At 40.2% G+C, this 24,160-nt stretch overlaps 1 protein-coding gene across 1 annotated transcript in view; it reads right to left on the bottom strand.

Moving 5' to 3' along the window:
- HACD2 (3-hydroxyacyl-CoA dehydratase 2) overlaps positions 1 to 24,160 on the bottom strand; it is an 85,815-nt gene that overhangs the window by 4,287 nt on the left and 57,368 nt on the right. The window contains exons 5-6 of the mRNA XM_059687641.1: positions 6,712 to 6,833; positions 3,994 to 4,172 (exon numbers count right to left, since the gene is read on the bottom strand). Of these exons, the coding sequence (XP_059543624.1) occupies positions 3,994 to 4,172; positions 6,712 to 6,833 (301 nt within the window). The remainder of the gene's footprint in view (positions 1 to 3,993; positions 4,173 to 6,711; positions 6,834 to 24,160) is intronic.

Here is a 24,160-nt window from a genome sequence, read left to right as displayed (position 1 = left end):
GTAATTCAACAGTGAGCTATTTTAGTATGACAGAGCCAAAAAAGTTGACAAGCTCTATAATCTAAAAACTAGAAGTAAAGATATAATTAAACCGTAAGGGATAATTGTAATCATTTAAAAATGCGGGCCAGTCACATTTCTATAAATGTGCTTTCGTAAAGGGAAATGTTGTGGCAAAGCACAGAGGCCTTTTCCTCTGGTTGCATTTGATTACAACACCCTGTACAGGGCGGCTACAGCCTCACAGCTAGTTCAGAGGGTAGGAGGGGGGACAGTGAGCTGGAAGCCATTCAGTAGGCCCTCAGCGGCAAGCAGAGCAAGATGGCCAAGTGTGCCTTCATCCCTGCATGCAGGGGCCTGCTGGCTGCCCGAGAGGCAGATGTCAGAAACAGAGGGCAAATATGGCCCTGGAGTTCTTCCACACCTCCCAGAGGTTTCTGAGTGCCTAAGAAAAGGAATGGGATACTTGGGCTGAAGGCTCTCTATAGCTCTAGCAGTGACGTCTTCCTGGGACCAAAATGTGGATGACACTGTCTCCATCGGAATTACCCACTTGTTCAGGCTAAACTCAAGTTTTAGGGTTAAAACAATTCCAGATTCATTGCTCCTATTTTTAACTCCACTGGGCTATAATGAAGACTGTCCCTAAGAAAACCTCAACCTTACAACAGGCTACTTAGAATTTTACCTTCTGCTCTCCCAGTTCAGGACACACAGAATGGAGGCAGTTGGTGTGTTGGGGTGGGTGTGAGGGCTGGTGGGTGCCACTGTGCCCCCCTTTCTATAAGAAGATGGACTCTCTCGCCCTGGCCGGTTTGGTGGACTGAAGGGTGGAGGTTCGATTTGTGGTCAAGGGCATATACTCAGTTGCAGGTTCAATCCCCAGACTCGGTTGGAGTTCATGCAGGAGGCAACCAATAGATGTGTCTCTCTCACATTGATGTTTCTCTCTCTCTCGCCCTCCTCCCTCCCTTCTATTCTCTATTAAAAAAAAAAAATCAATGGCAGAAACATCCTCGGGTAAGGATTAAAAAATAAAAAAGAAGAAGATGGATTCTCTCTCTCTAGGGAAGGAAGACTTGGAGGATGAGAGCAACTGGAAATGCTCTGTCTGGGACAAGTTTCGTTTTCAATTTTTCCAAAAATCAGAGCTGTGGTTATAGTTACTGACCACTGGGAGAGCCAGCTTCTTGGTGTCTTCACAATACATCATTGTTTCTCAGCCTTTTTATCCCCACTCTACAACCAGTGCTCACCAACGTGGGGAGGGAAAATGTAAACAGGACTTAGACATCTACTGAGTCCCGCAGACACAGCACATACTGCCGCTGCCCACAGCAGGGAGGATCACCTTGCACAGGACTCCAAGCTTCCCAACACAAGAGCCCTCCTGGGCCAGGGCTCATGGGCCGCAATCTGGGCTACATGTGCATCAATGCAGGAACAGGTCAGGACCATAAAAGCAGGTGTTGCCTATGTAATATCTATCACAAACTCCCTATTAAACAAGATTAAAGGAAACTTAAGTTGTAGAAAGAAAACCAAATTGGTAAAGACCACATGTCAACAGCAACCTCTCCTAATTCTGCATTTCTTCTAATAAATACAAAGCTTTGGAAAGATGAAATGTGCGGTTGACCGGAACAAAGTGTACAAACTGGCCTCAGTGCTACCGCCCGTCCCGCCCCGCCCGAGGCGCTGAGGGCGCCAGCAGACACAGGATTTGCAGCAGGTCAGGTGCCATCTTGAGCTGGGTGGGGAGTCGGGGATTTGGAGGAAATCTTTTAATCTTTATTAGAAATCAACCCCTACTCTTTGTCTAGAAGAGTTAAGCCACCTTAAAAAGGAAAGACTATAAACTTCAACTAAGCCAAGTTCTCTTACCAAAAGGAGGCTGAAAAGGGAAGGGGGAAGGAACTGAGACGAAGAAACAGACGTGCTGAGAAGTCTGCGCAGACAGCTGGCTGCGGTCTTCTCTCACATTTTAAAGCTGAGGGGAAGCCCCACAGAACCGGGAACGTTCTCCTTGAGGAATGCTATCCATGGAGAGGCTGCCTGTGGGAGACCAGGCCCCTCCGCTGTCATGAGGTCAGCAGGGAGAGGCAAAGGCTGGGCACTGGCTGGCCATCAGCACACAAGAAAGAGTGGGGCGCAGACACGGACTGCCCAGGAGGCTGCTGCGGGGAGGAAGCCCTCCTTTCTGACAGACGGAGACTGTGCAGCAGCCCTGACTTCTGCCAGTGTGGCAGCACCTTGTTACTGGTTTGACTGCTCGAGACCCTCCTTGACCCTTTCCAGGTTACCCAGAATGGCACCTATTTTCTATTTACTCCAAAAACATGTTGAATTTAACCAGTTTAACTGCCACGGTTAATGCCACGCATCCAAAACGGAAGCCATCCCCGTGTCTGTAAACGCTTGTGGCGTACAAAGGGTTAAATAAATCTGTGGCGCCTGCTCACTGGGATAATACCCGTTATTCCAGGATGGCAAAACTGCAACGAAGAATTGTTGCTCTGGAGACTGGAAGATGAAACTCTTAGGGAACAACAGTAGAAAGGTAAAAAACTGTAAGCTAATTTTTACTACTTGAATTTTTATACTCTTCCATATTTATCTTCTATCTGATAAGCAACTCCCTTTTACATCTGAGAGATGGCTTTTAGCCACCATGGTTTCAGCACCCAAGAGAAGGACCTGATAATTAATAGAGTGGGAAGTGAATCATGAAGCAGAACTGTGTCCAAGATAAATGCTACATGAAATCAGGATGCAGTTTGTTTCACAATGCATGAAATGCAGGTTTCCTCAGAGGGACACTAACATGTCCTTACGACAGTTAGGATGACTCACACAGTTAGTGCCGTAGGCTGAAGAAAAGCTCAACCCTCCTGTCTGAATTTAACCCAAGGTTTAGGGGAGAAGATAGCACCTTATAGACGAAAATAAGAGCCAGTCACAATGGCTACAGGAATAGCTAAAGGAGAAGAAACCTATGTCCTTTTGGATATGTGGAAATCAACCACAGGATTTCAATGAACAACAGAATCCAAGAAAAGGACCAAACAACTCTTCCTCAGCAAACAGGACTCACTTCACAGAGGCCTCAAACACAGCATTTTCCCTTTGTTCCAAGTACGCTGAGGGACACATTTGATTATCCAGTATAGGCCTTTAGCAGCACTGTTAAATACTGGAAGCCATCCTGAAGAGAACACTATGTTCTGTTCAAATGGTTTTAGTGCTGGTTTCTAAACAGGAAAATAAAAACTATAGAAAAAAATAAATTAATGTTTTTATTTTATTTTTTAATCCTCACTCGAGGATATGTTTTCCCCTTGCTTTTAGAAAGAGTGGAAGGCCGGGGGGGGGGGAGGGGGGGAGTAACATTGATGTGAGAGAGAGACATTGGCTGGCTGCCTCACCAACACGCCCCAACCGGGGCTGGGGAATGAACCTTCAACCCAGGTATGGGGCCCTGACTGGTAATTGAACCTGTGACCTCTCGGTCCATGGGCCGAAGAGCCAACCACTGAGCAACATGCCAGGGCAATTAACCTGTTTTTATTTTGCTATTTGTTTCCAATTAACTACTGATTCCTTAAAAATGAAGAACTGTCTATTTGATATAGTAAAAATGCAACCCCCCCACCTCTTTACAATGTTTTTCCGATACCATAATAAGCAGTTCCTGAGAAACAGAAAAAGTCAAGGTAAGGCTTTAATGGCTTTTTTTGTTTTCCACTCAGTACTTTTCCCCAACAGTTACCATCCTGGTAGTCAGTGTTTCAAACCCACACACTAAGAAGGGCTGCATTTTGGCAGCTGTATTGAGGAGTCATCTTTCTACAACTACTACCAGAGAAAATTCCCAATAAACCAGATTTACATTTACCTAAATATGGTGTAAAAACAACCAAAGGCATTTAATTCTAGCTATTGTAGAGCCAATTTTTAACACATAAATGAATTTATGCATAACTGTTTACTTACGTGGAATGTAGGAGATCATTATCAGAATTAGGAATGCATAATAGTCAAAGGAGAAATTGTATTTGTTAGGTAAACTGATGGAGTACAGGCCAGCCTGTCTGACAAAAGGCAAAGCAGCATATATTGTGAGCAATTCTCCTGACACTCCCATTGGATATAGCACAATGAATAGTGTGTACCTAAAACAAAACAAAATGCTCATTACTGAGGTTCGAAGCCCGTGTTAGTAGAAAGACACACTCCCACCCTTCTAATCGGTACTGGTCTTTTAGAAAGTATTGGTCTGTTTATACATTTTCTTGTTCATCCACTGTTGAAGATTAGGTTTCATAAGCCAGTTTTTTGAAAGGGCCTATAGCAGGTATGTTTCTGACTATTCTAAAATAAAATGTGTTCGGTAAGCCTTAAAAAACTCTTGAAAACAACTCCCTAAACTGAGGTGATACCAAATATTGGTAAAGCAGGGGCACTGAGTTATGATTTATATTGAACCTACCCTATGGGGTGGGAGTGGGATGGGGCATGTGCAGGGAGTTGGGAGAAGGTGTTGGAGCATTTGTCTAGGAATCCTTAACAATGTACACTAAGTCTGGTCTACGGACAGAAAAAAAATAGCACATTCCATGTGTGTTCACGCCTACAATTAATCAAAGGTCTGTGCATGCTGTTGTGAAAACTGAAATATATGCTAATTTTAAAAATTAAAAATTTATACAAACTTTTCGTCGTGTAATTTTTCAATGAAAAAACTATAATTACTATCACATGGGAGAATCCACACAATTTCTTTCACGTTAAAAAGAAATTCTCTATGTTTCAAAGAGAATTCAGAGAGAAGTTCATCCTATGGAATAAACTGGAAGTCATTTTGAGGTATAAGTATTGCTGAAGAAATCATCAGCTCAGATTTTAAAAAGCCTTTGATGCAGCATTATTCACAATAGCCAAGCTATGGAAGCAACCTAAGTGTCCATTGATAGATAGATAAAGATAACATATAATGAAATATTACTCAGCCATAACGAATAATAAAACCTTGCTATTTGTGATGGATGGCCCTACAGGATATTATGCTAAGTGATGTGTCAGACAGAGGACAAAATAACATATTTCACTTATATGTGGAATCTAAAAAAACAGAACGGACAAACAAAACAAAACAGAAACAGACTCAGAGACACAGAAAACAAACTGATGGTTGCCAGAGGGGAGGGGAGGGGGGGATGAGTGGAAAAGGTGAAGGGGAATAAAATACGTCATGGGGATGTGACGTACAGCATAGGGAATACATATAGTCAACAGTATTGTAATAGCTTTGTACAGTGATTTACAACTAATTTTACTGCAGTGATCACTTTGTAAGGTGTATAAATAGTCGGATAACTATGCTGTACACCTGAAACTCATACATAATATTGTATGCCAACTATACTTTAATAATTAAAAAATAAGAAGTCTTTGGCTGTTTGTGGCTTACAGTGAGTACTGAGCTTCAAAATTCCAGGTACAGGAATTTCCAGGTGCTGAGAAATCTGCGAAAAAAGGAAGATGTTCGCCAAAACCGGTTTGGCTCAGTGGATTGAGCGTCGGCCTGCGGACTGAAAGGTCCTAGGTTCGATTCCGGTCAAGGGCATGTACCTGGGTTGCGGGCACATCCCCAGTAGGAGATGTGCAGGAGGCGGCCGATCGATGTTTCTCTCTCATCGATGTTTCTAACTCTCTCTCTCTCTCCCTTCCTCTCTGTAAAAAAATCAATAAAATATATTTAAAAAAAAAAAAAAAAAAAGGAAGATGTTCTCTACTGCCAACCCCAGCATGCTAAGGAGGATGGTGGGAAAGGAAGAATTTTCCAGAGGCCATGGAAAACAGGGACAAAAGAATCATTCTCCAATGGTAAAACCAGGGCTTGGTCAATGAATGCTCCCTATACCCAGGGTAGACAGCTTCCACAATGCCTGCCAGGTTGGTTAGAAACTTATGTTTTCCCCATTCTTCCCTTTTCCTAATAAAAATGTTTACTAGGGGGAAAAAGGAAGAAAATAAAGAAGTGCACATACTTGAAATGTCACAAACAACTGGTCTGCCTCTAATTTAATCACCCAACTCATAAACTGCCTAGGAACCACTATTTTCCTTCCATGAAAGGAGGCATTTGGGCCCCAAGGATAATTTTGCTCCTTTTGTCAATCCTCCCCATAGTCGTTTTCAACTCAGAAAATTGCTTACAACTGTCTCATGGATTAGTTCAGATAAATAGATGGCCTTTTATCCAACTCATAATGAATATTATTGTAAAAATAATCAAGGCAAAATAAACTGATACTAATCTAAACTGCTATTAATTAGAAATTAATTTAAGAGTCATAGCTTGTTGAGAAAATTGAGGAAAACTGGACTTGGTCCAAAAAAAATCATAATGGCAGAAACTCATCAGTAAAATTTGATGCAGACAAAAAAGGGATGCCATATCAAATCTCTATTGAATAATTTAACTGCAAAGAACTGGTTCAATAAAAATAACAAATATAAAAAATTTAAAACAGTATTTCTAGAATCAAAATTAAATAGAGTTCCTTATCCTGATGAAATCTACAGACCAGCTTTCTACCCATCCCCCGTCTCATACACTTTTTAAAAAAAACTTAGAAGTAGTATTTAGACAATATTGCAGTGATAGATCATTTCAAAAGTTAGTCTTCATTCCCTGTGCTTCTTTACCTGGCCCATTTGATGAGGTAAGGCAGGTGGTTTAATAGACTGAATGTGTAAAAGGAGTAACGGATAATTTCTGTGATTGTCCAGGCAATAACAAACAGAAGGACACTGTCTTCACTCTGTACCTGGAGGAAAAGGAATACAAAAGCAAATAACATTTGATAACAAAAGCACTCACAATGTACAGCACCCCTCCCCCGCAGTCCCTTTACAGAGGTGGGGGTTCCAGCAAGTGGACACAGTCCCTGGTGTCCATCCTCAGTGGCCACAGCATAACGCAGAGAGCTTGCCACAGAAAGGAACTCATGCCCATGACAACTGTGTAGAAAGCCAATGGGAAGGGGCAAGTGAGAGGAGTTCAGCTTGCTGATGAGTGAGAGATGCAGGGACTGGGAATTACATGAGCTGTAGCCCACAGAAAGAAATTAACACAAGGAAAATCTGAATGGATGTTACTGAGAGCCAAGAGTGGTTAGATAAGAAGGGTCGAAGGGAAGAAGATAAGAAGGGTGGAAAGCTTGGGTTCCATTAAGAATTTTAATTTGATCTACAAGACAATTAGGAACCTAAGGAAATTTCAAGGAGGGGTAATATAGTGATTAAAACACAACTGTAGCCCGTAAAGCTCAATGGTTAGAGTGTCCAGCACTGGAGGGTAGTAGGGTCAATTTCCAGTCAAGGGCACATGCCTGGTTTGCAGGTTCGACTCCACAGCCCCGGTAGGGGCCCATTTGGGAGGCAACCAGTCAACATATCCTTCTCGAATTGATGTTTTTCTCTCTCTCCTCCTCCTCCGCTCCCACTCTCTCTAAAAACTAATGAGAAAAAATATTCTCAGGTTAACAACAACAGACCACGGTACTGATTCACTGGGAGGATGGAGTCAAGTGGGAGAAGAGCTGGAGACCATCTACAAGGCAAGGCCCATTAATTCTCTCCCACCGGTGACTTCTTCCCTGTTTAACTCAAGGATTAAAGAAGCTTCCATGCTGATCACAGGAAGTAGCTAAAGCCAGAAGAGCTTTGGAATTCCTAAGCTCCTATGAAGTTGTTTTCATGCAGAAAAAACAAAAATTTTTGAAAAGAACTCCTTAGATTTTTTTTCTTTTTTAAAGAGATGTTCTCACTAGATGCCTCAGTCTGCAAATCTTGCATGATAATCTATTTCTGTGGTTTGAACTTTCAACACCTCCTTCCCACCCACCCCTGCGAGGTTTACCATGATCCTTAGTGCTTGAAAACCAGTCATAAGAAACAAGCTCCCACGGCAATTCACTGACATTTCTTGCATCCAAAAAGGGCAGTTAAGAGTTGAATGTGAGGAAAAAGTTCCACTGAGTAAACTGAACAAATTCTAATGATAAGATGGATCATGTCTTACTCCTAACATCTAACACAACAAAGGTATGGCATGCTAATCTTAACTCTTGCGTCTTTGTATGTGCAATGTTAATAGTTTTTAGCACTTTATTCTTCCTCAGAAAGTGTACATGGAGTGATCCACCTACACAATGAAATAAGCAGTCATTTACATACCTATTAACTAAATTGCTCTGACAAAGAATTTCAAAGCTGCAGTTACCATTCTCTAAAAATGATAAGAATTTTATATTGTCAAGAGCAAGAGTACTTTTTGTTTTCCTGGTGCTCACTTATTGGCCAAAGTAAAGTAAAGGCTAACACCTCTAGAGCTTTCATTTTTCAGTCTGTCCCCAAATCCCTGCTTAACACCCATCTATACTAAAATACTCTCAGAGCACACTTTGCTTTTTGATGTACTTTGTAATGTTCCTCATCTTTGGGTAAAAATATTTTGCACTGCAAACGTCTCGAAAGCCGGGAGTGTGTTTTATTCATCTTTTGATTCCCAAAAGCACTTTGTGTTTTTCACAAGTAGGAGCTCAACAAATATTTGTAAAGCAAATAAATTCAATCTTAATTAGGTCATTTCAAGATTCAGTTCCCTGCTTTTTGATAACTGATATCAGTTTCTGTGTAGTCTTAGTGGCCTTCAAGAAGACAGGTAACAAACAAAACCCCTGAAACCTCCCACTCTGATCCAGCCTAGTGGTTATTTGATTGACACCTGCCCCCCCCCCCCGCACTCCCCCCCCCCCAAGTTAGTCTTGAATCAAAAGAACTGTAACATACTCAGACCCAGGCTAAATGTGAAAGCAGTCTGCTCCCAGAGTCCACCTATAAAGGCTATGTCATAATTTTAAAAAGATGAGGATGGGGGAAATGACCATTTTGTACTAATGATATCTTCAGGTCAATGGCAAGTGCAACACTGTTATTAGGAAAGACTTGGACCCTGGCCGGTGTGGCTCAGTTGGTTGGAGCGACATCCCATACACCAAAGGTGGCAGGTTTAGTTCCTGGTCAGGGCACAAACCCAGGTTTTGGGTTCAATCCCCAGTCGGTGTGCATGCAGGAGGCAAAGGATCAATGTCTCTGTCTCTCTTTCCCCGTCCTCCTTTCTCTCTCTTTAAAATCAATTTAAAAATATGTTCTCTGATAAGGAGTTTTAAAAAAAAGGAGGACTTGGATAAAGACAGAGATCAAGCTTATCTAATTTGCAGATAAGTAGCCATTAACACAAACCAGGGCAGAATGTAATGAGTTAAAAGAATAAGATATCCAGCCAGCATGGCTCAGTGGTTGAGCATCGACCAATAACCAGGAGGTCATGGTTCAATTCCTGACAGTAAGGTCTCTGGGATCCAGGTCACATCTCAACTAACCTCCTCAGCCCCCGACACAGGGAATGTACTGAATCAATGCTCCTTAACTTTAATGATACCTTGTATTTTCTTTCTTTCTTTTTTAGAAAGCAGGAGTTGGGGACACTTTCTAACAAGTGGGGAGCCTCCTTTCTATCAAGGGCCAATTACACAGAGAAGAAGATTCAACTGATAGTCTTGCTGAAGTGAAAACAAAGGAAGTTTACCTTTGGAGGGATTTTTGAAGGACAAAGGACGAGGATTATAAAAACTTCAAACTCAGCTGATTTTTGAATTAAGATCTAGAAACATATTTTATTAATTATCCAGAATACTAGTAAGAGATTTAATATGTCCACACAAAGATTTGCACATACGTTCATAGTAGCATTACTATGTTCATAGCAGTATTATTTATATTAGCTGAAAAGTGAAACAACCCAAACATCCACAACTGTTGAATGGATAAACAAAATGCGATGCACATCCACACGGTGGAGTCCGATTCATCAGCACAAACGAAAGAAATTGGACACCTGCTATAACATAGTTGGACCTCGAAAGCATTATGCTGGGTGAAAACAGCCAAATGCAAACGACTACCCTTTGTATGATTTCATGTCTATAAAATGGCCAGAAAAGAGAAATCTAGCCGAAACCGGTTTGGCTCAGTGGATAGAGCGTCGGCCTGCGGACTGAAAGGTCCCAGGTTCGATTCCGGTCAAGGGCATGCACCTGGGTTGCAGGCACATCCCCAGTAGGAGATGTGCAGGAGGCGGCTGATCAATGTTTCTCTCTCATCGATGTGTCTAACTCTCTATCTCTCTCCCTTCCTCTCTGTAAAAAATCAAAAAATATATTTTAAAAAAAAAAGAGAGAGAAATCTAGAGACAGCAGATGAAGGTGGGCTGGGGCTGGGAGTGGGAATGGGGATAACTTTTGAAGGGCATGAGGGGTCATAGTGTGGTGAAGGAAATATTCTAAGACTGGATTTTGGTGATGGTTATAAACTTTGTGAATTTACTAAAAAATATTAAATTGTAGCTTAAAATGGGTGAACTTTGTGGTATATAAATTATACCACCATTGAGGAGTTGTTTTTTTTAAAAGTATATGGTGCTTACCTTAAATGCATGCAATTGCCTTTTAAAGTAAAAGGGGGAGGAGGATTTAGTAAGGTTTACAAAGGAAAAGAGGGAGACAGGTTTAGACTAGGTTGCCAATAAAGTCTTGAAGAAGCCATGTTTCAAAGATGCATGTCCACAATCGTGGCCCAGTGGGGGAGTGGGCACAGGCAGCCCTGCCTGGCAGGAAACCTGGGCCTGGTACAGTGAGCTGCATGCTGGACCCTCAGGCTGCAGACGACAGGTTTCCGTCCCCTGCTCTCCAGCGAGGGAAGAGGCGTTGGGTGTGGGTGGCTTGTATAATTTAGCCAAGGGAGTTTACATAAAATTCAAGCTGGAGAAACAAATGAATGCAAGAGAAAAACCTTTACACACAAACAACATCATATGTTTGACTTTAAAAGGCTCAGGGAGTATCAGTACAAGAAAAGCTGTCATTTTTATTACATTAGAAGAAAAACAGATGGTGCCACATAAGAAAATCACTACTGTAGAAACTCTATTCTTCTTGGCATTTTGGAACCTGCTGCTTATCACTCTGGTTATTGCAAAAAATAAAAATAAAAATCCCCTGATCATGCTTATGGTGAGTGTTCTTTCTTCTTCTCAACACCTCTTTCATTTGTGAAGAGATTCTGGTAAAATCAAAGCTGCGAGGACGAGAGTCTGTTCTTGGCAAAAGTGTGAGGAGTATGGTTACCTTAGTCTGTTCTGGCTGCCATAAAACACCAGACTGGGTGGCTTAAACAACAGAAATGTATTTTCTTAGGTTTAGAGGCTAAAAGTCCAAGATCAGGGTGACAGTGCACGTGGTTCCTGGTGGGGACCCTCCCCCTGATTGTCAACAGGCTGCTCACCACTGTGCTCTCACATGCAGGAGAGAGGGAGGAAGCTCTCTACGATCCCTCTTACAGGGCAGTAATGCCCATGACCTGATCTAAACCCCCCAAAGGCCCCATCTCTAAATACCGTCACTTTGGGGCTCAAAGTGCATGTTTCTGTGTCTGGCTTATTTCACTCAGCATAATGCTTTCAATGTTCATATATGAACTGAAGGGGACACAATTCAGTCCACAGCACTGTTCCAGACCAGGTGTCAGCAAATTTTTCCTGCAAAGGGCCAAACATATATTTTAGGTTTTGTGTCACATGCAGTCTTTGTCACATTTTCTTTGTTGTTTTTTTACACCTTTAAAAATGTGAAAACCATTACAAATTGCAGGCTAGATTTGGCCCACAGGTCAATATGACCTTCCAACTTCGCTTCCTATTAACTTCTACAAATATCATTCTTCAGCCTTCCTTGGTGTGTGTGTGTGTGTGTGTGTGTGTGTGTGTGTGTGTGTGTGTGTGTTGCCAGGGTGGGAGGGTGGGGAGAGAGCAATTTATCTATAACCAGTGGACACTATGAAGACAGGAAGTACTTAAAAACATGTATAGGCAAATTTTTCATGTATATCATCTTAACATCTCAGTAATCTTTTTCTTATTTATGGTAATATATAAAACGTAAAATTTACCATTTTAACCATTTTTAAGTGTATAATTAGGTGGCATTAAGTACATTCACCATTCACTGTGCAACCATCACCCCTATCCATTCCCAAAACTTTTTCATTATCTTCAAAACATACCAAGTAAAATCTCCACTTCTCTCTCCCTCTAGCCTCTGGTAATCACTATTCTACTGTGCTTTTTTATTATTTAAATATATTTTTTATTGATTTCAGAGAAGAGAGATAGAAACATCAATGAGAGAATCCTTGATTGGCTGCCTCGCTCCCTACTGGGGATTGAGCCCACAACCTAGGCATGTCAATGCTCAACCATTGAGCTACACCAGCTGGGCTACTTCCAGTCTTTAAAAACTTGTTTATTCTAGGTATCTCATTTAAGTGGAATCATATAATATGCGTGTTTCTGTGTCTGGCTTACTTCACTTAGCATAATAGTTTCAATGTTCGTTCATGTTCCAGGCTGTATCAGAATTTCCTTTCTTTTTAAGGCTGAATAATATTCCATTGTATAAAATACCACATTTTGTTTATCAATCTATCTGATGGGCATTGAGTGCTTCCATCTTTTGGCTATTGTAAGTAATGCTGCTATAAACATGGATGTACAAATATCTGTTTCAATTTTTCTGGGTATATACTGATGAATGGAATTCCTAGATCACTTGGCAACATTTAACTTTTTGAGGAACAGCCAAGTTGTTTTCCACAGTTGGCTGCACCATTTTACATTCCTACCAACAGTAACAAGGGTTCCATTTTCTTCACATCTTCACCAAAACTTATTTTACTTTTTTTTGACAGCAGCCATCCTAATGAGTATGAAGAGGCATTGTGGTTTTCATACACACTTCCCTACTGATTAGTGATGTTGAGGATTTTTTTCATATACTTATTGGTCATTTGTACATCATCTTTTGAGAAATGTTTATTCAAGGCCGTTGCCTAATTTAATTATTTTTAAATGAATTATTTTTAATAATTATAGTGACTACAGCAAACTCTTACTATATGACTAAGATTTTATTTGTCTAACTGAATTCACATTTTACAGATGAGAATAATAAGGCTTATAGAAGTTTGAGCCCAGGTTGTGCCCTGAAACCTGAATAGTTCTGAGTTGTCTTCTTGGTCTTCAGGTCTTAAACACAACACACACACACACACACACACACACACACACACACACACAGATATAAATACTTTTATATGTAATGTATATGAGTACATTCTAATATATCTGTATAATATACATATATGTGTGTATGTATATGTACACATATGCATATATGTACATCCTAGCTTTCTTGCTGAAAGGACAAGAAGCAATAATATTCCAGTAGCATCTCAACTATCCAGGTATTGGTTCCTAAATACGATACTCGTTGCTTCTTGGCTTTTAGGCTAGATCAAGTCTAAATACCATCCTCAGCTAAAAGAATCCAGGCTCCCTGACAAAATGGCTGACTCCAGGGCTGGGGCAGAGAAAATACAGTGAGTCTGAAAGTCTTTTTTTGTCAGAAAGTAAGGAAATGCTCAAGGAATGATGGAGACAAGTCAAAGGGTCATGGAAAAGGCCCTCCAATGGCCAAATCACAAACAATTTTAGCATCAAAGTAAATCACAATCCACTGGGTCATCTAAAAATTAATGAGTCTAAATCAGCCGTGGGCAAACTACGGCCCACGGGCAGGATCCGGCCCGTTTGAAATGAATAAAACTAAAAAAAAAAAAAAAAAAAGACCGTGCCCTTTTATGTAATGATGTATACTTTGAATTTATATTAGTTCACACAAACACTCCATCCATGCTTTTGTTCCAGCCCTTCGGTCCAGTTTAAGGACCTATTGTGGCCCTCGAGTCAAAAAGTTTGCCCACCCCTGGTCTAAATTGACGTAAATAAAATAAATGAATAAACAAATGGGAGAAAGGGGAAGCTATTCCTTATAGCAGGATGCCAACTAATACATGTAAAAAAAAAATGGCAGAAATAAAGAACCACCATTTGGTAACCATCATAGAGAAGGTTGATACAGGCAGGAAAATACAAATCAACAAAAGAGGAAAATGCTGACTTGAGAATGGAGAAAGCTGGCATACACAACCAGGAGCAGGCGATCAGGGTCAACATTACCAGGGTAGGCCGGGCCGTCATGGCACTACCACCTCCCGTCCTGCCCTGAGATGAGTGTGGCACCATTTCTGTGGTATTCCAGCCAAGAATGCATGGCTTGAACTAGCTATGAGGGTACACTGGATGGATCTAGGTTGAGGGTCACTACAGAAATGAAGGCCTTTACTCTTTAAAATTGGCAAGGACGTGGGAGAGAGAGCAAGGCTAAGAGGCTCTTCAGGGGGATGGGTCTGAAGAGACCTGACAACAAACGCAGTATGCTTGTGGCAGGGAAACCACAGCAACCTTGCTTCTCTTTTCCCCCAGTGCTCGGCATAATATCTGGGGCACAGAAGATACTTCATGTACTTGAGTATTTAGGGGTGACAGGACATCAAGTACAGCTTGCTCTCAAGGTTCAGCAAAAGACGAATGATAATGGGCATATAAATATAGAACAGCAGGCCACTAGACAAATGCAGCAAAATGTCAACAGTTGGGGAACCTGAGTGAAGGGAATATGAGAGTTTTTTGTACTGTTCTGGCAATTTTTCTGTAAATTTGAAAGTAGTTCACAAAAATCATTTAGGTACAAGCATCCACTCTGTGGGCAAATACAACTACGATCTTGTTTCTAGATATGTTGTTTTTGATACAAAGTCTACGAATCTCTTGGAAAAGGTGTGCTATGTAATCACATACACAAAAAACATCAGAACATTTAAAACAAAACATATATATAAGAGCACATTAAGAGAAAGTAACTTGAGAAGGAATAATTGATTTAATGCTGACCCTCACTCAATTTGTATCAACATTACTACTGTCTTAAGACTAAAAATACTGAGGGAAAGTTCATACAATTGCTTAGAAAAGGGGATTTAGCTTAGTTATAAGGCAAAATCCAATTTTTAATAAATGCTTTAGATGAGGATAATAACAATGACTAAGATAGTAATAACTCCCATTAGCAGGGCTAATTATTCCTTAAGTATGATAAAAACAATTATATGTAAATGTTCACCAGATAATTGTAAAACTATTTTAATAGGTACAAAACACATTCATTTATATGTGAAAGTGAATTATATCTGTTTTAAATTTTGGGACACAGAAAATAATTCAAAACAGTTCTTTAGAAATCTTTCACTAAATTTTTTGAAAAGATTAGGTTACATCACAGCTAATATGTAGCTCACATTCATTGAGCACTTACTAAGTGCCACGTACTGTTATAAGTGCTTTATATGTATCAATTCATTGAGTCCCCAAGACCACTCCATGAGGGGAGACTGGGCCTGGGAGGCTGGAACAATTCCTTAGGAATTGGAACAGACTACTGGATCCCCTCAACTGGGGCAGCTGAGGTGTGACATGCGGTCCCAGCACCTCGTCCTTCCTCTGCTTATCAGTTACCTACTATATGGTATTGCTGCCTTCTCAGTTTTGCTTCTGTACTATGCTAGAAGACCTGTGAGGGCAGCACCCAAGAATTACATTTCTCATGTAGCCTAATGCTTAATTAGCACAATACCCAGAGCATAGATGATACTGAATAAATATTTGTTGAGTGAATAAGAATCAATAAATAGATAGTGACCCTTCTGCAGCCTGAGCCTGCATGTCTCTCACGTGGTGGAACAGCCTTGGCTGAGTAAGCAGGTCCCAGGAGGGGTGAGGCTGAGGATCTCAGGGCTGATGCCTGGTTGTGATTTCAGTTGAGGGCTTGCACTGGAGAGCAGGGCAATTCTAACAATCCTGGTCCCTTATATAATTTTATTAAACTTCTTGAATAAAACTTTAGTCATCTACTTAAAAGGAATTTCATCCTTGATAAGAAAGAAATTGAAATGTAACAAATATTGACGTGATGGTTTAAAAAAAAGTTTGGATTAGTCTTTTCACATGACAACTCATAATTAATATTTAGTAAATATCCATGATAAGATACATGGTGAAAAAACAAAATACTATTCCATTTTTAATGGAAAATATGAGTTACATTATAAAGAAATATTGATATTGCTCCTCTTTAAAGGAGAGAAAAGCATGTAGCTATATAGATTTATAAAAAATCTACAATGACAAAAAACACTGGTTAACAAATTCTTTCTATTACAACATAAAAACTAAAGACTATTTTTTCTTTTTTTGGTAAGGACTATTTTTTGATGTGGATGACGGCCTAATTAAATGTTTCGGCCTGCCAAAACAACTCTTGGTCATGAAGTCAATTTTTCTGAACATGCAATGAGACAAATGTATAAGCATGCACTCAACAAACAATGCATGAACAATTCTGCATTTATGACAAAGTCAGACATGCAGATCTGAATGCTAAAATGCTCCCATTAGTCCAACTCTAATGTGCTTAGCCCATTTACTAAAAAACATGAAGGAAAGGTGGTAGCTTCCTCAACAAGCCTCAACAATTACTACAATTCGCCTCCCCTCCAATCAGTGCAACCCTGGAATCAAACAGACCTCACACTTCCAGGCTGCATGTCCTGAGGCAAGGGACTTTCTTTCTGAGTTGCCTGTCCTCAGGTGAGGATAAGCATGGCTGTTGTAGAATTAAAAAACATATTAAGTGCTTAGCAAAGTGCTAGCCATTTAATAAATGGCAGTTAATCCATGGAAGGAAAAATTCAATTAAACAAATATTAAGTTCCAACTATTTATGCTAGCCATTGCTTTGACTCAATACAGGCTGGTGGCTATCTCTTTGGCTTTAATAGCAAGATAATGTTTCATTTTGCTTTTTATTGTTTAAGAGATGCCATCTCTCTCTCTTCTTGAAGGTTAATATACTTCTACCAACTTCTGGATGTCGCCAGCTACTAGCCTTTCCTAATATGCTTCCCAAGTTCTGTTTGATTATCTCATTTCCAACTATTTCCTTCAATGCAACTCAAACCTGGAGATCACATCAGAATGGAATCATATTTAGTCCCAACCTTGGTCACATTATTTAATCCAGTCTAGGATCACAGCAATAGATTACTGTGGTCCCTTGGTGAGGACTAGGCATGCTCATCCCACACTCTGCCCCCAAACATCCAAATGCAGTATTCCACCCAACACTGAGGGTAGTGGATGGATCATTATCAGAAATGAAAGTGACATGTCAAAAGAACATGAAATTGTGAAACGTCGTGGTCCTTTTTGTTCCATTATGACAGGTTAATAATTGCAAAAAATTCAGTAAGACAGAAAATAAAAATAAAGGCTATGTATCTGTCTGCTGGAGCAGTAATATTAACATAGTGGCCCATGGTCCTGGTCTACCGATGTTCTCTTGGACATATACAGTGCTTTAAAAATATTTGATCCCATTTTCAAAATTGGGAGGATCCACATAAAAAAATCATCCGGATTTCTGCCTTTTTAAAAAACAATTCAGACTGCATAACCCTGGATCCATTCAACAATCACTAGCTCTTATGAGATGGTGCATTCACCGTCCAGTCACTGTTTTTCATGAACTTTCTTTTAAAACCCACCGGAGGGACAGACACCTGTTGCTATAGATGGCAAAGTGCTACATAAATGTAACATTCTAAAAAACGAAAACTTGAAAACCTATAAAGCATTATTTAAAATTTTGGTCAGTTTGATTCGTTTTTGCATTTGAAGCTTTGAACATACTTTTCTTTGAGGCAATGACCTCAACAAAAGATTTCTTAAACCTGATTTAACAAGACAGCACCAATGCTGAAGGCAAAAGAGATGCACAATTTTCAAGTTTTTGGTTATTCTGGTAATTTTCTTGCCAGGGTAAACTAATGTAAAAGGGAGAAAATGCCAAAACTCATTCATCCTGTTAAAAACAAACGTATATGTAGCAATCTGAAGAAAACAAGTCTTTAATGCTTCAAGCTTAATAATTAGTGTTCCCCCCTCTAAAATGCAAAGCTTACTCTCAGCATGCATCCACACATGTATATCAAGCCGTGTCTTACAAGTTTCCGAAGTGCATCAGGGTTTCACTTCAGACTTGAAAGGGTCCTCTCTCTGGAAAATGCAGAGAACTTAGTAACATGCTTTACTTTATCCATGATGCATCACAACTTGTAATGAGAGCTTCCTAACTACATAGGGCGTCTTGACATGAGTAAGTAAAAAAGGTTACTGAGCCTTCTTCTTGGAGGAAACTGAAATATACTTTATACATCTCTCACAGGAGCAGGGGCAAGGTGATGATTTCTCAAGATTCCCAGGGAGACCAGTTACCTGCGGCATTCACTGCATAAACCACTGTCAGGAGGGTGAACATACTGGTATTCTTGCCAGATTAAGTATTTTTAATTAAACTATTGAAACTCCATATCCATGCTTGAAAATAAAGTTATGATGAAAAAGCTACAGTATATAAAGAACCAACTTGGCAAAGGTACAAGTGATTTAAGAGATAGTTCCTCTTGCCATTTATTAAATTTTCAAATGAATATTAATCAATGCTTTAAAAATGACACTCATTGTACTGTGGGCAGACCTGTTTAAAAGCAGTTTATAGGTAATAAGTTTTAACTTTCCTTGACTTTGCTGACATATTTTAGCAATGCTCATGATGCATGCCAATCATTTCACTTTTACAGTGTGAAATGAGAATCTCTGAGCTCGTTAGGATAATAATGTTGACTATTCTTCTATGGTACCTTTTAACTCAAAAAAGAAAAAGCCTGAGAAATAGTTTTCAACAAGGTAAACCTGGGGACATGCCATCATGGTGAATCCACTGAGGACGCCAAGCTGCAGGCCTCGCCAGTTAATCAGGGGCTACCACTGCAGATGAGACCACCATCCCCAGATTCCCACACCTGAAATTAGGATTTTTATAACAACTTAACCTAGGCCCCTAAAAACATCCCTGGATTTAAAGAACAATGCATACCAAGTATACCATATTAATTTGCTTTGACGTTTTGGTTTCTTAAAAAAATCATAGTCATGTATATATGAGATAAAATACATAAAAACCTAATGGACTGAAATCAAGAGAATGGTAAATATTACACTGAACACTGAACATCTACAGCTGTCCAATATGGTAACCTTCAATCACATGTGGTTAAGTAAAATAAAATGAAATGAAAATTCAGTTCCTCAGTCATACTAACCTCATTTCAGGGATTCATATAGTAAGTAGGTACTGAACGGACAGCACAGATATGGAATGTTTCCACCACTGTGGAAAATTCTACTGGATAATGCCTGGAGACGAAACACTTAATCTAGAAAAACTTGGTAAGCAACATGTTTCATCCCTACATATACCCAAAAGTTATTATTATTATTGGTTTGAATAAATAGTCTAAATAAGCATCTTAATTCATTTCACCTTCCAACCACGGGTGAAAATTGATTTGAATGCCAGAACTCACTCACTGGAAACTCACCGCTGACAATGAAACTTGACAGCACAGTTGTGGCACAGAGCTTTCCCTGTGTAATTCTTCAATTCAAGCTGATGACATACAATCAAAGCTGAAACCACTTAGGCTCCCAGCCCGTAAATCTCATGTACTTATCTGGGAAACTATTTTTTTCTTCCTTCATTCTCATTCCTTTTCCATGACAGTTTCCTAGTGTCAGAAGTTAAGATCTTTGTTAAACCCAGGACTGCAATCAACCAGACCTGGCTCTGAACAGGCTTCCTATTCTTTTTAAGCAGCAGCAGTACCTAAAGATACTACCTAAACATTAAAGACAAATTAAACCAGTTTCCTGATTTTGTTCAGCTTGGAACCTAGTCAAGGACAGGGTGGGCAAAAGTAGGCTTAAAGTTGTTTGTATGAAAAATAATACAATAATTAATAAATAATAATACAAGAACAAACTGTTTCACATACTCACAATTGTAAACCTACTTTTGTCCCACCTTGTATTAACTGACAAGGGGGGATATGTTCTGTAGGAAGTGGCTTGCATAGTTTAAGATGTTTATTGTTTTTGTTTTTTAACTGACAATTTTCAAAGCACATTACCATCAGAGTAAAATATATTTGAACTGAGTTCCAGTGGAGTTTTTCAAGGGCTACAAAAGAACTAAGACAATGGGAGCAAGATGCAACATGGCATGTCAGAAGAGAACCTACAGTGACTGAACAGGATCTAAATATTTTTCAATATTTTGAAATAAAATATTTACACACAGCTCAAGAAAATGTTGGAGGGGGATAGACAGAAAAACAGGAAGAGAAAAGTAGATAATCTGATTTTGGCAAATCACCTGTGCTAAAAGATAGGCAATGGCAAAATAAACCATCCAGCTATGAGGAAAGTAACTATCTTTAAGTGTCCATTATTAACAGATGTGGAAAGTGACATTGGAGTACTGCGGAGTTTGTCTAGGAGTTGTCTAAAGTTTGACAGTGCCTGATTAACAATCAAATAATGAGGTTTTCTACCTTTAGGAGAGGTGCTGGTTTTAAAAGTGATGGTGATGCAGAGCCACCTACAGAAATATTTAAAATAGAAAGTAAGATGGAATAGGGTGGAGAATTTTAGACATCCAGCATTCAATGGGGCCAAAAGATACTGAATGTATCCCAATGGCCTTTGCTAGCTGAGGTGGAATGTCACTGTGGAAAGGGCAGTGGGCGGAAAGACTTCTGGTCCAAGCATGATGCCTGAGGAGAGATGATGTGCCCAGACACAGGCAGCACTTCAGCTCCTCACCTGATGGAGGAGGACAAGAAGATACCTTTCCTGCCTCAGTGAGATGCCATGCTCATGGATACCTGCGAGGGACAGAAGCGAATGCAACCACAGGAAATGCCAACAAGAAAGCAACCTCAGGAGATGGAAAATGGCGAGCACACTGTGATCCCAGATGGAGGACCCACAACGGCCTGAATGCAACTACAACAGGACCAGCGGTGTGGGCGCCAGGGTATTACCTTTCTCCGTATTTGAGTAAGAGTGAAAAAGAAGAGGAAAGGAAGAAGAAGAAAAAACTGTGTTCCATCTATGAAGGAAGTAGCATTCCTTCCACAGTGAAATTGCTGTATCAGGGATTTAGAAGCTGTTCAGCAACAATTACATGCTAGAAACCTTGGTTGTTAAATACTGCTGCCTTGTTTTAAATATATTTTTCTCATTTAATCTTCACAAAAACTCTGACATAGCAGGACAGATAATAGTGTTACCGTTTTACAGATGAGAAAAACAAGACTGAGAAAACCAAAGTGCTATGTCCTAAGCCACAGGATAGTGTCAAAAACATTATTAACGCCTCACGTAAGTTAGGGACACTAAGCCTCCATGTTCTAGACTACCGAGTTTGAATTACAAAGAACACAATAAGACTGTACAAGGAGGGTAACATTTCTTGATAAGTCCCAGGGAGAGAGCTGTCTGCACAATATCTGCTCAGGTGGAAATGACCTAACACTGCCGGGTGCTGTGGCCAGGCCATGTGACGCACACGCACAGGACAGTGCTCTTCCCAGCAACCACCCCCCAAGTGAAGCAGCTAGATTCCTTCTGCCTCTCGGAACTTGAAGGGTTTTGTTCTTCAGGAATGAAACGATGGCTCTTAAACTTAGAAACAAATGCTAAATGAAATTGCTTAGGATTCATATAAATTAAGTAGAAATATGAAGAAAAATCAAGAAAAGAGAAGGGTCAAATAAAAGCTACAGCAGAACATACAGTATCTCAGAGTGTTTCTCAAACCGCAGAATTCATAAAATTATCCGAAGAGCTTAATAACAGCGAAGATTCTCTGGCTCCACTCCCAAGTGTGGGATGGGACCTGGAATGTGCATTTTTAATAACCTTGCTTGGGTAATTCTGTTCCAAATTGTCCATAAACCCCAATATAAAAAAGTCTTGAAACTTTCATGGAAAGAGGCCAACTACTTGCAGGAATTCATCACAGAGCCACTTGAGCACTTAACAACAACAACAAAAAACTCCAGAGGAGCAAATAGGCAAAATGTTGCAGACAAGCACACAAGGGCCAGCTGGTGTGTGCATTTCAGGGATAAATGATTTGACTGGAGAGTCATCTCTCAATATGCAGGGGCATAACAGAAATATTAAAGAGGAAATGTGCTCTGGATCTGAGACAGGGGTGTTCAACTCCATACAGGACAAGGCATGGAGAGCCGGTGAAAACAAGGATGTGTTCCAGCACATCGGTAGAGGGTGAGAAGGGTACTCTGACGCAGTGGGAAGTCCACTCTGCCATTTACTGGGTGAGTGACAGCCACTTTGCTGCTCTGGATTCCAAACTCTAAAATGGAGGAAGCTACACCCCACCTCAGGGACAGTGGTCAAGAGTGAATGATCATAATATATTTTAATACAGCCCTCTGTAAACTACAATGCATCAAACAAAAACCAGTATAATGATAAAAAAACTGGAGGTTACTAACATTCTTAAACACTGATTATAATCTTTTTGTGAGCATCTTGCTGAGAAGTTGGCAAGAATGACAGATTTAGTGTCATAAAGCCCAGTAGCATGCCAGAAAGAGGTAGGAAACAGCTGACCGGTGAAATCAGGAGCACTCACAGAACATTCCAGAGGAATGCGGGAAAACATCCCTTTCCCTACTAGTGACAAAGGGTGAGAAAGAAAGAAGGCTCAGCATTCCAGTATATAGTTCTATTTCATGTAAATTACCTTAGTAAAGTACGATGCACTTGGGCTAAAGCCACAGTGAGTCTAGCAACTTCCTTCTCAACTCTGCCCATGGAGGTGACCGGGGACCTCTGATCTCACACTAAGAACTCAGGAGACAATGTGGAGGGCTGGGCTAGGGAAAGGGACAGTGCTCTACGTGTGTGTCAGGGATCTGGGGCTTGGATTAGCTACTTTCAGACAAGGAAGAACAAGTATCCTGTGAACTTGTCTGTTTTTGAGGGGTGGCATTTCTACTGCAGTTCACGCTGGAAAATCTCAATCTTGTTTTACATCAATTGAAGAGAAAGAACAGACTCCAGCAGAGGATGAGAGGAATGAACGCCCAGGAAGGCCTACTATAGCAGGAGGGCCAGCTCGGTTAAGGGTTGAGGAGTCAGTTCAAGTCTGGGAGACAGGTGGGAACAGTGGAAAGGAAAGAGGTTAGCCACAATTGCTCGTTCCCTCCTGTATCTCCCAGGCCCACTGCACCAGAAGCTTGTTTTTGTCAGAAGCTTTATGCTTTACTTTTTTCTCTTCAAAAGGAAAGAAGTAGGAAGGTTATGTTACGTTAGGTCAAGGAAGAGGTTTTGAACATAGAGACCACATGTTTCCTTTTAATATCCTGCCAATCAAGGTGTCACACTAGCTGATGGGTGGGTCCTAACATGTCACAGAAGAAAATCATCACCTTTTAGTTCTACAATGTACATGGTGACATTTATGGGACTAGCATTACCATGGGGGAGAGAATTAAAATGACAAGTCAGGAGGACCTATTAAAAGAAAATATACCTCAAGTATGATAAAAGTAAGTACTGAGTTCTCAAAGGTATATAGGCTCTACCTTAGCACATCATGTACAATTACAGAAAAACAAGGGAATGAGCATGGAAAATGTGAGCTGGTCAGAGGGAGTGGCGCAAGAGTCCAAGTCCACATGGAATGCTGTGAACACGAAGCGATCTCATCCACTGCAGAGGGCATTGTGAGCTAAGAAGAAACAGAGAATGAAAGTAGAGTAGTATGAAAAGAATCTGAACATTACTATGAGAAAGTGAGATATATTTTACTAAGCAGCTATTTAAAAATCGATTTCCTGATGCATTAGTTATGTGGTTCCCACCATTAAAGTAAACATAGCTGAATATAAGGAAAATAAAGATATCTTAAAGATGTTTCAGGAAACAAAATAATGAAATCTGTAATGTTGTATAGAACACAATGAATTATAGCTAATATAAAACTCTACTAAGGCAGGAAAATAGCATTTGGCTAAGAGAAGGGGCTGAGGAAAGGCGACAGACGATGGCCTCTGAAATACCACAAAAACAGGCTTTTCAAGT

This window comes from Myotis daubentonii, chromosome 3 (assembly GCF_963259705.1).
Source record: "Myotis daubentonii chromosome 3, mMyoDau2.1, whole genome shotgun sequence".
In the NCBI taxonomy this organism is placed as follows: domain Eukaryota; kingdom Metazoa; phylum Chordata; class Mammalia; order Chiroptera; family Vespertilionidae; genus Myotis; species Myotis daubentonii.
The sequence above is the reverse complement of the archived record's forward strand: the minus strand, read 5'-3'. Positions and strand labels throughout refer to the sequence as shown.